At 31.5% G+C, this 17,326-nt stretch overlaps 1 protein-coding gene across 5 annotated transcripts in view; it reads right to left on the reverse strand.

The window, feature by feature from the left end:
* The window catches only part of Akt3 (AKT serine/threonine kinase 3), a 282,729-nt gene that overhangs the window by 33,178 nt on the left and 232,225 nt on the right, over nucleotides 1-17,326 (reverse strand). For all 5 annotated transcript variants that reach the window (XM_076832053.1, XM_076832051.1, XM_076832056.1 and 2 more), the window contains 2 exons: nucleotides 6,620-6,834; nucleotides 536-623 (listed from right to left, as the gene is read on the reverse strand). In XM_076832053.1, the coding sequence (XP_076688168.1) occupies nucleotides 536-623; nucleotides 6,620-6,834 (303 nt within the window). The remainder of the gene's footprint in view (nucleotides 1-535; nucleotides 624-6,619; nucleotides 6,835-17,326) is intronic.

The raw sequence follows: 17,326 nt of genomic DNA on the forward strand, positions 1-17,326 counted from the left end.
TGTTTCAAACAATAGAAATAGTTCCAAATAAGATAATAATTATTATTTGTAAATTTTATTGGCGGGGGAGAGTACTGGGGATTTAACCAGGGATGGTCAACTACTGAGCCACATCCCCAGCCCTTTTATTTTTATTTATTATTTTGAGACAGGTTCTAACTAAATTGTTTAGGGTCCTCCTAAGTTGCTGAGGCTGACCTTGAACTTGAGAACCTCCTACATCAGCCTCTGAAATTGCTGGGATTACAGGCATGCACCACCATGCCCGGCCTACTTTGTTAAACATTAAATATTATAACTATATTTCTTTTGAAGAAAAGATTTATATAAATGAATTGGAAGTATTTGATTTAAAATTAAAAATATAACAGTAAATTTTAAAGTTATAAGAAGTTCAATAATCACTTAAATGTTAGAGTAAAAGGGAAAATACCATTACATCATTGGATTTTATTTGCTTAAGTTTTTATGCTATAAAATTCATTTTAATAGAGTAGTCAAAGTATAAATACACTATGCCAGGAAGATATCCTACCTTTTTATCATACACATCTTGCCAGTTTACTCCAGAAAAGAAGCTGTGTCTCATAATTTCTTTTGCATCATCTGGTCCTCCACCAAGGCTATAGAACAGAAATTTTAATTAAATGAATATAAAACATTTACATAAGCCAGTTGTATCAAAAATTTTTTGTGAAAATGCAATTTTTTTGGTGATAAACAGTTCTTGGAATAAACAGCCATAAAATTAAAAAGCTTTCACTATAAAATCTAATTTTTCTAACATGCTATTAAAACCAGCTTTAGAGCATTATGGTAATGGAAAAGAGCAGAGGCTCTGGGGACCGACCTGAAAGAGGTAACCACTTCTGGGAGTTCTGTGATGTGCAGCAATGAAAAAATGCTGAACCTCATTTTCCCACCTGTAAAGTGGGGATAAAAAACCTTCCTGGGGGTTTTTTATATTAGAAATAACATAGGTAGCACCTGGCACAATAAATCATCACTGTCAATTCTCTAACCAAGTTCCTTTTGAATGACTTAAGTAAAAATGTATCCTTGCTAATAAAAATTCTGAAATTATTAACTGGTTTGAAAATTATTGGTGTAACAATGCTATAGACAGAAATTCATGGGCTATTTTCATATCTCAAAGGAATTCCACAGAAACTTTATTATAAATCCACAAAATAACATTACAATGTAATCTACTATGAAACTTGCAATATGAACTAAAAATTATAAAACATACCCCCCTTTACTGAAGGCATTCTTATTTAAATAATATCTGATACAATATGAAATTCAGGTGTTTTTTGGCTTACTCAACATGAGTCACTAAGAAAAAAAGAGAAAAGTGAGAGAGAGGAAGGGAAAGGAGGGAGAAAATAAGACAGAACAGGTACTGAAATTTTAATCAAGTCTTTGGGGAAATTATACATACAAAAATAAGTGTATCATAAACATGATCCAAAGTAAAAGAAGCACAAAATTTATAAAGAATAATAAAATACATAATGTTTTATTGTAAATTAGTCCCAAGATTCTCATAAACTGGACATGGTGGTGTACACCAGTAATCCCAGCATTTTGGGAGGCTAAGGCAGGACGATCACTAGTTCAAAGCCAGTCTCAGCAACTTAGCAAGGCCCTAAGCAACTCAGTGAGACCCTGTCTCAAAATAAAAACAAAAACAAAAATAAAAAGGGCTGATGATGTGGCTCAGTGGTTAAGTGTCCCTGTGTTCATCTCTGGTATCCACCCCCACCAAAAAAAAAAAAAAGATTCTCATAATTTTTTTTTTTTAAATTTTTGCTGAACTCCCAAACTCCAAAAGCCAACTATGGATAATTTTTGATTAGTGCTAATACAAATATTGGTTGATATTACTATTTATATGTTAAAATCAAAGATGAAGGTAATATTACAAAGACATTGAACTTTAGTTGTCAAACTTGTTGGTTATGTGAACGACTTTTTGCTGAATGATTTGTTAATAGTTTTGAAACAGTAGAAAAATATTTATTTATGTGCTATCTGAAGTGTAACAGATACAGACACTACATGCTTTTAAATTTAATCTGCACTGTTAACATTTTTCCATCATTTTTAAGGTCTAAATAATCAAAACAAATCAAACCCTGACTTAAAAGTATTGGCCAGTTTTGGTGGTATTAATATTCCCATCATGGCCAATTTTAAGTTACTGTAGTAGCAAATCATTATACATTATTTCCGTATGTTACCTAACCTCAAAAACAAAGAAGAGTAAAATGTAACAAAATTATTAAGGAGTGATAATTTGACTACTTATTACTTTTTGTTTTTGCTATTCTTGATTAAATTTTGCAAATTTATGTTAATTTTAAAGAATGGTTGCATTCAACATTCAGCTCAAACAATTTCTGATAATTTTAACAATTGGTTCTTGTGAGCTGGTACTTAGCAATCCCACACATAACTATGTGGGAAAAACCCAAACAGGTCATAGAAATCAAATAATAATATAAATCTAACAAATTCTGGTTATGAGGTATAAGACTCAGATAACTGAATCCTCTCTGACACACTATCAGAATAGAAAATAAAACAATTAGCTGATATCTGAGTATCTTTGGTGATAAGTTCCTACCAGCTGCACCTCCTACTCCCAGATCTATACAGGTATTCTAATAAGTCATTCCCCAGTGACAGGACTGTAAGATTGGATCATCTCAGAATAATGATGTTCACATTATTATGAACCTTCAGCCTAGCCATTCTGTATTTAGTTAATGCTTAGCATTTTGGTTCCTGCCCTAATTCTATTTCATTCTACTTCAAGTTGTGTATGACAGTACCCTCCGGAGACACAAAGCTCCTTGGAAGGCAGAGATCAGTACTGGATGATCCAAAAGGCCTTCTAACTTTCTGGATAGGAAACCAGAAAAGCAGATACATGTTTCTGAAAAGAACTGAGTGTATCACAGTAGTCTGCATGAAAAAAAAAAAATCAGAATTCCATTGTATTCTTTTATATTGGTTGTAGCTTATTTACTTCTTTATAGTTTATAATACTGTTTGCATCAGAAGTGAACCTGAGATGACAGATGAGATGGGAGTTGGACTGGAGAATCATAATAATTTTGTTAGGTTTTAATCCAACTTCTGTAATTCATGTTCAGGTTAAAACCTCAGTTCTTCAGCAACAATTTGGCTCTGGACACAGCCAGCAGAGTTATCAAATATATATAAATTATATATGGCCATGAATACTAAGGAAAGTTTAAGATTACAATCATAAGACTGTCATTTTAGAAGCTGAGATTCTTTAACATAAATTTCCTCAAAGTGTAAAACTGTAAAATGGCAATGTCAATTGCTTTCTGATACAAAATTTAACAACTTCAAGATATGCTTTGATATGAGTTATCTTATGCCCAAGTATACTGAACTCCAATATTAGAATGTTAAATCCTTAGGTCCTATGAATTCTTCATTATTAGGAACATCAAAGAATTCCTATTTTTTTAGTATAATGAATTCAACATGACATCATGCTTCTTCTATAAACTCTCCATAGGATGACAAAGGAAGACCAAAAGAATGATCCCAAGGTAATGGAAAATAAGAAACAAAAGCAAAATGATATTGACTTTTTGATTGAACTGGTGGCAGGTTAGTAAAGAATACCAGGAAAAAAAAAATCAGGCAGTATTTAAAGTAGCTAAATAGGAAAAATAAATAGGTATGTTATGATAATATCTTTGAATATGTTTCCAAAGACTTTTCAGGGTTCTTCATTGGCTTTTTCTTTTTTCTGCTTGTAAAGTTTAGCATTTCCCAGGATTCTATCCAGGCCCTCTCCACTATTTTCCTGCCTTCAGCTACTTCCTAGATGTTCATGGCTCCATAATCCATATACTCAGTTACTGTGTTTCTTTTAAGCTGTTTGTATTATTTTCAGTTCCTTGCTTGACATTTTCATCTATATTTTCTAAAAATAAAATACATATAAAACCCCCAGGCTTGGTGTACCCCAAATTAATACCAATATCCACCCCCAACAAACCTCTTCCTTTGCTTGGGCTCCCTGTCTGCTGGATCACACACACTCTAAACTAGTCACCCTAGCTAGAAACTACCAGGGCATCCCTGGGATCTACCCAATGTCTACCTCTTCACCATTTCAATTGCCCTTTTTTTTGGAAGGGGATGTACTGGATATCAAATCCAGGGTCTCCAGCAGTTTCTATTAATCATCCACAAAACTCTTAGCACTACTTCAGAAAGGATTCTATCTTCTACCTAGACAAAATTTCAGAAGGATTCTTAGCTGCTGTACCTTCCTGTCCCTCACTTTTCTAATCCATCCATCCCAAAGCTGCCAGAATTACCTTTTTATAACCCAAATCCAATGATGCTATCTCTTACTTGAAAAACCCTCATGGGTTCTCATTCCTTTCTGAAGATGAAATATTTTCTTCTTATAATCAAAACTTGTCAGCTTCATCTCCCAATGTTACCCAAGTTCTTTACTCAAGTCACTGAACTTCTCAAATGCCATGTTGATTTGCAATTCTAGCTGAGTTACTTTACGTGTAAATTTCTCTGCTTCAATTCCTCTGCAAATTTCTCTGCTTCAATTCCTCTGCAAACTCCAATTCCTCCATAAGCCAGCACAAATTCACTAATCCCGGCAACAGAGCTAACAATTACAATAGCAATTTGTACATGGTTTGGCCTGAATAAATTTTGTTATTATGTTTTGTGGCCCTTATCTTTCTACAGATTCCAGAGGAGAGACTTGTTTATCTTTTTCTCCTTTGTGTTTCCAATACTTTAATGCAATAGTAGAGGGCATTGAAGACAATACCAGGTAATTCATAATATTATATCTTCTCTTGAGAACACTAACAACCTCTGGGTAGTGAAACTACATATTAGACCGTTAACACTCTAGAAATGTACCTCACATTTATTCAGCAGTTCTTAAGTACCTACTATATACTTCTCATGGAGTAGGGGTGGGCTGACATAGACAAATAAGTGAGATATAGACACGAAAACCACAAGTACAATTTTGTTCTAGAAGTCAATTATAGAAAGGGCAACAAGGGAAAGGGTGGCCAAAGAGCCTATAGGACTCGGAAAAACAAGGGATAAATTGTTAATTTTCTTAAGACCAAACCAAATATTATTTAGATTCCCAAACCAAAGATATAAAATGGGAGTCATAGCTCTGCTTAAAGATTACTTATTCATTATTTACTCATATTCTGCATGAATTTCCCATGAGACCCTGGGTAAATCACTTAACCCTCTCCTGTACCTTTGTTTTCTACTCAAATAGAAATGTAAATAGTATCTCCCTTAAGGTACTATAAAAACAAGGTAGAGCAAAGATGTGAAAATACCCTGAAAAAGAAAACAAAATGACTATAAATACAAGTTACCTCAATTCTTAAGATTATCAAACAAAGCTTTTGAATGATCCTCACAAAAGAAAACAACAACAAAAATGTTTGCTTATTTCTGCTGAAGTTAAAACCACATTCCTAGGCTGGGGTTGTGGCTCAGTGGTAGAGTGCTTGCCTAGGGTCATGTGTGAGGCACTGGGTTGGATCCTCAGCACCATATATAAATAAATAAAATAAAGGTCCACTGACAACTAAAAAAAAAAACTCACACACACACACACTCTCTCTCTCTCCTTATAAATTTAAAATCTGGAGCATGTAATGGAAACCATTTCTAAAGTAGACAAAGCCCAAATCTTAGGATTCATTTATTTTTTCACTCATTAACCCAGTCTGACAATAAATATATGTTCACCATTGATCTTAAACAAAATGCTGGAACAAAAATATTATGTGAGGTGTTTATGGATCAATCCAACAACATATGAAATCATCTATCCTCTAGATACTTAAGTTTAATAGACTTTTGGAGAGCTACTGATACGTATACACATATAAACACACATATTAAGAGACATTAAACAATTAGTAGTCATTTCACAAGATTTATAAAATGCATTAATGAACATATATATGTGAATAAGCAATATTGTGACTCATTGAGCAAAGCAGCAAGTACTATAGAACTCTTGATGTCATAGCTATAGCTACAAAAACAGAAATACAGTAAGTTTTTCTTTTTTTTTGTTTTAAGTGTCATCAATCCTTTCACCCATACATGGAAAAAATATTTTGAAATAACAATAAGATATGTTTATGTAGGTTGGGGGTGGGAGGAAAGAATAAAAACAGGTCTCTTTTTTTTTTCCTATAATGTAAATAATCAGAAATATAAAGGCCTGGGAGAAGAAAAGGGATCATCCTATTCCCACAAGATCAAGCAACAGGGAAATTAAAAGATTGTTCACTCATAATATGGATAATGGAAATCTCAAGATCTGTATTTGAGAAACCTGCATAAAATTCCAAGTCAGAAAAGAATTGATGAAAATTTTTTGAGTTTTCTGTATTATGCAGTTAAAAATAAGTCAGTATCTCAGTGGGAAAATGTCTACAGCAAATACATTGCTTCTTGGAGTCAGTTTTATTTGAATTAATTTCCATATCATAATCTCTAACTATATTCATCAGTAACTCACAGAGCATTATTTGAGGCTTACCGTTTATTTGGATCCTTTATCAAGAGCCCTGAAAGCAATGATTTTGCATCTGAAGAGAGAGTTCGAGGAAACTTAATGTCTTCCATTAGTATTAGTTCAAAGAGTTTCTCATGATCCTGGTTGTAGAAAGGTAACCTCCCACACATCATTTCATACATGACAACCCCTAGGCCCCACCAATCTACTGCTCGGCCGTAGTCATTATCTTCTAATACCTAAAAGTGAAATCAGTGAAATGATTAATTACTATACATTAACTTTCAAAGCATTATTCATTAAAACATAAGAGTCTTACATAAAAATGCATTTGAACTTTCCAAGCCTAGGTAGGTGTATTCTGAGTTCTTGACCTCAAAATGATGAAGCATAAATCAAAAGTATAAATTATACCAAGTTTGTGAAATATTTCATATATGTATATATATGTGTGTACATATATACACACACATACATAAAATGGTCAGTATTTTAAAAAGGGGACAGGTCATAAAAAATATCAGTAAGTAAATATATTTTAAGGATCAAATGAAAACACAAGCTAGCATTTTTGCATATTTTCCTTTAGGTCTACTTAATTTTTCATTCTGAATTCATTAACATGGACTTTAAGTAACAACTTGAAGTTAGGCTATGCTGATTCTAGACAACAAAGTGTTCCATTCTTGCTTTAAGAACTAAGTTAAAAAGAAAAAGAATTTAGTAATAGAAATCAAGCAGTGAAAATTAGGAGTAAACAAGCACAATATAACATGGGGAACACAGACCATGGCAACCATTAAAATAAATGTGAAAATTCTTGGGGTTTCCTCTGTGTCTCAGAAAATATTTAATTAATTAATTGAATGTAAAAGCAAAAAATTATGAACTTAATACCTGGGTGGTATATATATCCTTACACTGGATTTCCAAAATGCATTAGATGTAAGAAATAATATGAAAATATCCCTTTGATTTTGTTAGAACGACCTATTCAAATCAGACACAAAAACCTACCATCTGCTTCAGGTAAAATTTGTTTTCACCATTTTTTATCAGATTTGCTTTTCATTCAACAGAATATTCCTCATCCATATACAACTTCCAATATTTTATTGTAAATAACTACATTTGAATAATCTTCAAGCTTATTTTAATTTGATCCTCTCAAACTTTGGAAAAAACAGATTAAGAAAGCAACAGACATGAATTTCATTAATTAAAAAAAGCCACCTTAACAACTGATAAGAGAAAAAATATATAAAAACAAAGTAGTACTTGTATATCAAATTCTCTTGACTTGATTTAATACATTACTGAAAATGACTTACTTTTGTTTAAAATTTAGCAGTAATTTAATAGCACTGAGGATATTTTTGACAGTTATAGTCACCTATAAAAACTATGAAAGGCACCTTGGTATAAAGGCACTTTAAGTATAAAGATGAAAGATAAAATTTTAAGAAAAAATTGTGTAAACATTTTTGGAATACCATGAAAAGATTTTTAATTCATTGTTATCAATGTTGTTTCATGGCTTAGGAAGCCTAATTGGAATTGCTTTGTAAGTTTTAAACACAATCCCACTATTTTTTTTTTTTCAGAAATCTTTTGTAAATCACAAACTAAGGAAAATATTTTCTGAAAGAACAAATTATAGATTTCATAATTAGTCAAAAAATATTTCTACTTGTTTAAAATGAGTAATTTGAGAATAAACTGAAAATAAAAAATAACCTAAGGAATTCTATTTATGTTCTTAAAGGAAAAGCTATATATATTACTTAAAAATACCAGTGACTTTTAATGATTCAAGAATCTATCTCATGGGCAACTAGTAGACTGTACTGTTTGTGGGCCTTTATCTAATTGATACAGGATTTTAAAATGAAAAAAAAAAAAAAATCTAAGTAATCTTTAACTGCATTTCGACAACACCAACAAAACAGTGGCATACAAGAAAAGGAGCCAAATGTGGTTTTTAACCTCTTTTTTCATAAAACCATAAAAAGCATAAAAGCTGGATTAACTGCCTCCCGAACCCACATTTCACCAGCCGGGTTCTCATCCCCAGCTGGCAAAACTGGCAATCCTTTATTTTTGTTTAAATACCTGGTTTGCAGCCAGAAGGGAAAGTGAGTGCATAAAAAAAGAGGGTTTTTATTTTTGAAGAGAAATAAGCAACTGAAAATTTAAAACTGCATTGTAAAAATATCTGTTTGATAAAATCAATTTTATTCAGCTTTGTAAAATGAAAACCAATTCTCAAAAGTAGTGGTTTTACTTTTGAACTTTAAGTGATGCTTTAACTGATATGCAGATATGATGCTGTAATTAGAACTGTTTGCCGTTATCACTTTGTACTGAACAATATTGATATAATACATTGTCTTATTGACATACAAACTTTAAGCAATGCTGAGGAGAAAAAACCCTTACAACACAATCATCCACCTCTACTTGAAAAACTTTGCTATCAAAAAGATTTTTGTTCAACTCCTATTGCCAAACAGCTAAGATAAACACAAGAAATGAGTGACTATAATATTCTGCATGTGAATATATAATATAAAACATGTTTTCATTATTTATATTATATCCTTTTTCTCTCCTTCAATCTAAATGGTTAAAAACATAATATACTATAAAATACTCTGGAAATCTCAAAGTCAAATTAATTATTCTAAATTCAAATAGCCTCTTTTATATTACTTTTGGATGATTTTTTTTCTCCCTTAACTCAAAACACTTCTCTTTTTAAAATTACAATAAAATTTGATTTCCAGTAAACATATTTTATCATATAATTTTGAAATAGATACTGATCAAAACCTAGTTCTAGAGAAATAATCCAGTAAAAACTTGACTAATTAATCTAAAATATTTCTTTTTTCCATAAAATCAATATTACTGATGTGTGTGTGTGTGTGTGTGTGTGTGTGTGTGTGTTTTTTTTGCTGGGGATGGAGCCTTGCATAGGGTAGGCAAGCACTCTTAACACTGAGTTACATCCCCAGCCCTTATTACTAACTTTTAAATGGAACTCAAAGTTTAAGTATGAATGTGGACATTTGATGTATCCTTCTATCCCTACTGTCCTTTGTAGTTAGATACAGCTCTACTTTATACCTACATTTAACACAAATGTCCAGATAAAGGATGAAAATTTAAACATAAATGTTAAAGGGGGATAAGAAGTCATTTCAAACCAAAATTCAACAGAGCATACACTATAGAAAATAAGGCTTAGTTTTCATCTTTTTTTTTTTTTTTTTCCTAGAAGGAGCCAGAAACTCTTTACTTTCAGACATAATAAACCTAAAAATCAAACAGGTCACAAAAAAGTATCAGTTAATCTTAAATATTCTGGTAATATTTGATGAGGACACTTCTATTTATAAAACAACTAGGTAAAGGGGGAAAATATTCCATGAGTAAGTTCTTGAATAATCAATAATTTCAAAGAAAGATTTTTAAATAACTATGTATTTTAAAATGAGAGCATCAATTAAAGTTCACAATGTAAATACTTATTTGGCTAACAGGCATTTTCAAAAAACATGCTCATTCTAATATTATTCTACCAATTATGATTTACTGGGAGTTGAAGGGATATTTCTTTCACTTACTTGCCAAGCCACAAAATGTACCCAAGGCAAGCAATTATAAGGAGCCCATATATGCCCTGGACTGGCTTACTGCTCTATCAATAATCCCAACAGAACAGATGGGGGAAAAAATTAAACATCTAAACAAACTGTCTGTACACCTATGTTGTGAAAGTAAACTGCGAACTTGGATGAACTAATTTACCACTAATTCAAAAAAATTTTTATTTTTTTCTGGTAACTTTAGAATCTCAGGTAGTTGATAGGTGTATGTCTTATATATAAACAGATCTATATATATTATCATTTATAAAAGCCCTTTATATATTCTTACCATCACAGGTATTTGCTAAAAACTAGTGACTAATAAACATATATCCATATACATTATCATTTTTAAAAACCTTTATATAGTCTTAACATCAATATTTGCTAAAAACCATGACTAATTCAGATTTTAAAATTGATTGGAATTTCAAGGAAAGTATATATATTTCAATTCATAAGAATAATGGATTCCATGGTTTATCCATCTTTTCTTCATAAACATACATTTAATAACTCTCTCTCAAATGCTCTAATAATTCTTAAGAGACATCACCTGATGCCATTTGCTATGAATTAGAATGTTATAAGTATTACAGCCAATTCCTAGCATGTGCACACAAATGCTTTAACATAGCACTTTCAAAAGCAAACTCAGAATAAAACAGTAAAAATCCTTGAATAAGAGAAAAGCTAAGTTGGATACAATAATGGTGATTAAATCACAATAACATTTACCTTCACATAGAATTCTATACTTCCTTTTTATCCTGAGACAATAGACATTATGGGATTCCAAGAAACTGGGCTACTGTAACTCAAGTAGAAACAGACATAATAAAATAATATAGGTCATTATTAATGTTCCCAGTTCACATTAGTTTTGTATATGTTCTCATGCTTCAGAGAATTTAAACTTTATGCTTTAACCAAATAATCTGTTAAAGCCAAAGATCATAAAACATTGTAAAGTGTATGTGAAAAATCTGCTACAACAAGAAATGACCTTTAAATAAGTAACAACCACTATATATAAACACCAAGAGGCATTAATTGCACATTAGTTCATATTTAAATAATATTCAACTATAGGATGAAATGGGAAGACTTTGTTAATGTTACCCGGAAACAGTACAAAATAGCACCAAAGAAGAAAATTAAATATATTCAAATATTAAGCCGACACATATAACTGAGTTCTTAAATATGAATTCCAACTATAAAGCAAACAACTCTTATTTGAACTAATCGCTGTACTCTTACAGAAAATTAAGTACATTTAATTTTCTACTTAATACTGATTATGAGACCTTTTCAGAACTAATGGAAGAAGGTTTTCGAAAGTACTTTAGGAGGTCCAATATTAAATAAATCATTAATAATTAAATAAAATGTAAGGTGTCTTAGAAAAAGCTAGTAAAATAACTCTTTTCACAAAAAGCATACAAATTCTAAGGCTAATTTTAAAATCTGTAGGAATACAGATTACCTAAGAACAATCAAAATGCAACTGTGTATTACTACTTTTACCTGCAGATGAAACATGAAAATTATGATAACTTTAGCTTCATTCATTTCTGTAAAGATTTCCTAAAGATCTTACTGAAAGAGTTCATAAAATGACACCTTTCCTATTTATTCTGTGTTAGATTTAAAATAAATAAATAAAATTCCACTTAACATACTTCAATCAAATTAGGTTGTAACTACCTGCCTCTACCTGCATTACTCCATGTTAGCCTTTACTACTGCTTTTACTAACTTCTCAAGAAATTAATGTGTATTCTAATTTTTTTATACAAAATTTAATTTGTATTTTGCTTTGATTTATCACAATAAAGTAAATCTTTGTATCCAAATAGTTTGACATATTTCAGATATTTTCAATGTTATGTATGAGATATTAAACAGGTTTTAAAAGAAAAAGGAATAAAATAAAGGCATGTGAATGCTTTCTAAAAATGGAGCTCTGAAAACTAAAAAGAATGTATCAAAAATTGTATTTTCAGTAACTGGAAAAAATAGTTTTGCACTTAGATAAATTATATATCTTTCCTTTCAATAGTAACTACAGCTAGATATCATGTATTTCCCAACAATCTAATCATTTTTGCAATCTTTTGTTAGTTCTAACTTGATTATCAAATAATTTTTATTTTTACCCGATTACAGAAGTGCATTTCTCTAGGTTTCCAAAACCACCTTATTCAACCTTCCCCATCTGTCACCATCTGCTTCTTTTTAGCATGTACTTTTTGTGTGATCACATAAGCATGTGAAAAATAACTAACATTCAGATGATTATCTGCTGGTACATTTGAGGACTGGGCATAATAAAAGTGAACTGCCAAAACGTACTTAACACTTTTAATTTTGTTGGGTCTTGCATGTAAGCTACATTTGATTTTCAAACTGTTTTACAGTTGGAAAGTTGATCAGGTACTGCTAACTCAAGAGCAAAACTGAGACTTTAAATAATTAGCACTGCATAAAATGGTTTGAATTCAATAGAAGCCAAATCAAATAATAAAATTTAACAGAGTTTATATATAATTTCTAATTTCTTTTATAATTTCTAGGTGTGAAAACATAGTATAGATTATAAAACCAAAAATCCCTGAAGATATTTTATGATCCATAATCTGTTATGGAATGAGTTTTATTTCCTTCTAACATAAGATATAATAAAAACATTCTCAACTACAATTGTAGATATAAATGCATTTTTAGAAATACTTTACACTAAATGTACAGTTTATATGCCTTTGAGGACTAAATCTCTGTAACCTCTTTAAAAAACCAATAACCAAAACAATTCCTAATCCTTTTCTTTAACAAAAAATAATGCTTCTCAAGTTAGATAATTGCATAATAAGGCCCCACTCTTCATTGAAAGAGATTAAGAGAACAAATACATTTTTTAAAAAAATACTCTTTTCTCCAACAAAGAGCATATTTATACCATAAGATTTATTTTTCTTAGTGGTCTTTGACACAAGAAGCAAGTTGAAGTTGAGTTCATTTAAAATTTAAGTTTATTTACAAACCTACTGTGAGTCTGACATATGAAACATTTAACAAACTGTCTTGGAACTGATTTCTAACACCTTTTTGAAGTATCTTTCAAATAGCCATCATCTAACTGTATACATCAACCATTTCTACCAGATTAAGACAATTTAAAAGGTAAATAAAGGAATAGTAATGCTAGGTGAAATAGAGGTTGCAGTAAAATCTCTATATAGTGTGTACACAATTCTACAAGAACAGAAGAGAAAATATTGACCATGAGTCATTCACAAGAGAAATAGTCAAGAATGTGGACCAAATCTGAAACATGGATGCAACTTATATTATTATCAAGAAAAAACTAGGATTAATAATGGTATATACTAGAAATTTCAAGGTTCAAAAAAGTAAGAGACATCATCTGAAAACAAGGAGAAAAAGACTCATTTCAGCTCTTGCCAATCCCTTCCTAACACTGACCACATGAATTCCACCACATTATCTCCTTCTCTACAATTCATAAGTGACTTTCCCTTAGCCCATTATCTAAACTCCTCTGCATTCCAATTCCTACCTATATGTCCATCCTCCTCCTCTCCTTTCTTCCTGTTTCCCCTTTAAAACTGTCAGACCTCCAAGCAGGCTTAAGCATTTTCTCTCCTCCTTTTCACTCCACTGTAACACCAGTAGAGCAGTTACTTTCTTGTACAGCAAGATATTTTCTATATCTTATCACCTTGGCTGGTAGGAAGCTACTTGAGAATAAAACCTTTTCTTACAGTATTTGCATTCCTGGCACCTAACATAATGTGAAACACTAATATATATTCAATAAATATTTTTTAATGAGTGAATGAGTGTTTTTTAGTGAAATAAATGGTTCATACTAAAAAACAGAATAAATATTTTATATTTCAAATGAATGTAAACACATTCCAAATTATTCTGGTTTAACAAAAATGTAGTATATGATGAAATATTTAAAATATAAGAATTAAAATTACATGAGAAATTAGTTTTGAAATTTGTCCTCCACAAATACTAACTATAATGATCACTCTTCTACAAAGTAAGGTGTCAAGATTTTAAGTGTAAACCAACATGTATCAACCACTGATGATCACATAAGCCACTTTTAAAAACCAGACCTCTGTTGTATTTTGAAAAACATATACAGAAATGTTTTCTTAGATAATTTCTTGTGAATTGTAAACTTTCTATTTAGAACAATTGGACTCTTCTTGCATTAAATTCTTGGCTTTGTTCTTCAGTTGATGACATTTGCATAGAAAACAATATCTTTGTTTCTTACTAGATCATCTGCTTCTGAAATGAGATGCATTTATCTTCTTCAGAAATAATTTCCCCTAATTGTGACACAACTAATTTTGGTATTCTAAATATGGGATATCATCATTCATGGCAATGTATAGGAAGGGTAATTGAGTGTCATAGAAACAAATAATTTGTTTTTCATGACATTCACAAAAACAATCCTATTCTAGAAAATATGATCTTGTATTTGAATAAACAAGAACAGTGTTTCTAAAATTTTACCTAATTCAACCACAAAAATAGAGAATTTTAAACTCCAGACTTTGTAACAAAGAAAATAGTACTTTTAGCAAGAAAATAATAGTTAAAAATTGACTATATAAATGTTAGCACTATTTACAATAACTCAACATTTTTTTAAGATGTTGATGGACCTTTATTTTATTCATTTATATGCATGCAGTGCTGAGAATTGAACCCAGTGCCTCACACATGTGAGGCAAACACTCTACCACTGAGCCACAACCCCAGCCCATAACTCAACATTTCTTAAATGTAAATTTAATTCCTCAATATTTTTGAAACGTAAATTTAATAAACCAGCATGAGTTGTCATATCCATCTATCTTCTTTATATGATATTTAAATATCATATATCATGCCAGCATCACTGTAAACTTAATTTTCTACTACATAATTTCTTTTAGCCTTTCTTGTTGAAATCTTACAAAGCATCTATTTTAAAAATTATATCTGTAAGTGGCTTGAAATTGTGGTTTTTCTTGGTCTATTATGTATGTAGTTAAGAAAGTAAAAGTGGTCTTTCTGGTCAAACCCAGTTAGAATCTGATTATATCTATACCACCTCCCAGCTGTATACGGGTTACATTTAAAACAGGGGGGTGGGGGAAGGGGGGTTGGGGGGAGGAGGGGGAGAGAGGGAGGAGGGGGGTGGGAGGGGGTAGGGATTCTCTTGTTCCTCACCTTAAAAAAAAAAGTTTTCCTCTGTATCACAAAAGTTAGTCCAAATATCAAACGAAGTGATAGTTGTAATGCAAATATATAGAATGTGGCTCATAGTAGATGTTCAATAAATAGAATTTCCAACCCATCAAAGATTAACACCTCCCTAGTTGGCCCTAGCCATACTAACCTTAGTGTTTGAGGGGAAAATTGAATTGTTGTTGCCTCAGGGTTTCCATACTAGCTGTTCTCTCTGTAAGCTATTCCTTTGTATCTCTGCAAAGGCTGCCTCCTCCTTATCATTTAGATCTCTGAACAAACATTATTTTCCCTGATCATCCAATCTGAGGAAGATTTTATTTTCCAAAGATGGCTTAGAACAATGTTTTCCATCTCATATGTTCTTCTACAATGGAAGGTGGTGTCTATGTCTCTAGTCTTGAAATCTATGCAGGCTTACAACTGCTTCAAGGAATAAACATGACAGAAATGATGTTGTGTGACTTCTAAAACAAGGCTACAAAAGGAGAATATTCATAGCCACCTTACCATAGTAATAAAATAGACAAAACTCAAAAATCCATCAACGGCTAAGTTAATAATTCACAATGTGTGTTACAGTCATGCAATAGTAGTCATAAGAAGGAACGAAGCATCAATAACACAGTACAACGTGGATGAACCTTGAAAACCATTTGCTAAGTGAAAGAAGCCAGAAACACAATACTATACAACCTCATTTATATAGAATGTTCAGAATAATGAACTCTATAGGGACAGAAAGTAGATTAGTGAATGCCTGAGGGAGAGGAAGAATGGGGTGCTGATAAGTATGAGGTTTCTTTTGGAGTAATAAAAAATATTCTGGAATTGGACAGTGGTAAATGTTGGATAATTATGTAAATAGTTTTTTTAAAGGACACTGAATCATATACTTTACTTTTTAAAAAAATTTTTTAGTTGTAGTTGGACACAATACCTTTATTTATTTATTTTTATGTAGTGCTGCGGATCAAACCCAGCGCCTCATACGTGCGAGGCGAGTACTCTACTGCTGAGCCACAACTCCAGCCCTGAATCATATACTCTAAATAGCGAATATTACAATATGTGAATTGCATTTCAATTATCAAAAATATACTTCAAAAATGCAATTTTTGAAAAGTTAAACTTTTGATAGTTTATTAGGAATAAACAAAATAAATAAAGAACAAGGCAGCTTCTAACTTGTTCCTCGGATATTCTCTGTTAGAACTTGGAGCCAAAACACTCTGACCCTACATGAAGGGGCTGTGTATCAACAGCCCTAAAAAGGTGACAGTGGACATAGAAGCAACTGTCAGATATGTGGGTGAATATACTTCCAGGTGATTCTAGCTTCTAGCCAGAGTCAATTCCCTACTGTAGATGAGACCACAAATATAGTGGAGAAGAAATTACTGCTGTCTCCATTTGCATTCCTGACTCAGAAAAATCCATGATCACATAAATTGCATTTTTCACCACACAGTACCGGGGTAGTTTGTTACATAGCAATAGCAACTGGAACATCTTCAATAGCTACCATATCACACCACATCCTTTCCCTTATCTTGCCTTTTTCCTTTTATGGAACTTATTTATTTTTATTCTGTCTCCTTCCATTAGTAGTAAGAGGGTAGGATCCTCCTCTGTCTTGCTCCTGTAATCATATTACCCAGAAAATACCTAATAAATATTTGAATAAAGTAACAAATTATTGTGGAAACCTTAGCACAAGGAGGGCACCCATTTGGAACGCCTATTGATATGAACTCCAATGTAGGTAGTAATTTTCCCAATAATTTCTAGT

Source organism: Callospermophilus lateralis, chromosome 13 (genome assembly GCF_048772815.1).
Source record: "Callospermophilus lateralis isolate mCalLat2 chromosome 13, mCalLat2.hap1, whole genome shotgun sequence".
Taxonomy (NCBI): domain Eukaryota; kingdom Metazoa; phylum Chordata; class Mammalia; order Rodentia; family Sciuridae; genus Callospermophilus; species Callospermophilus lateralis.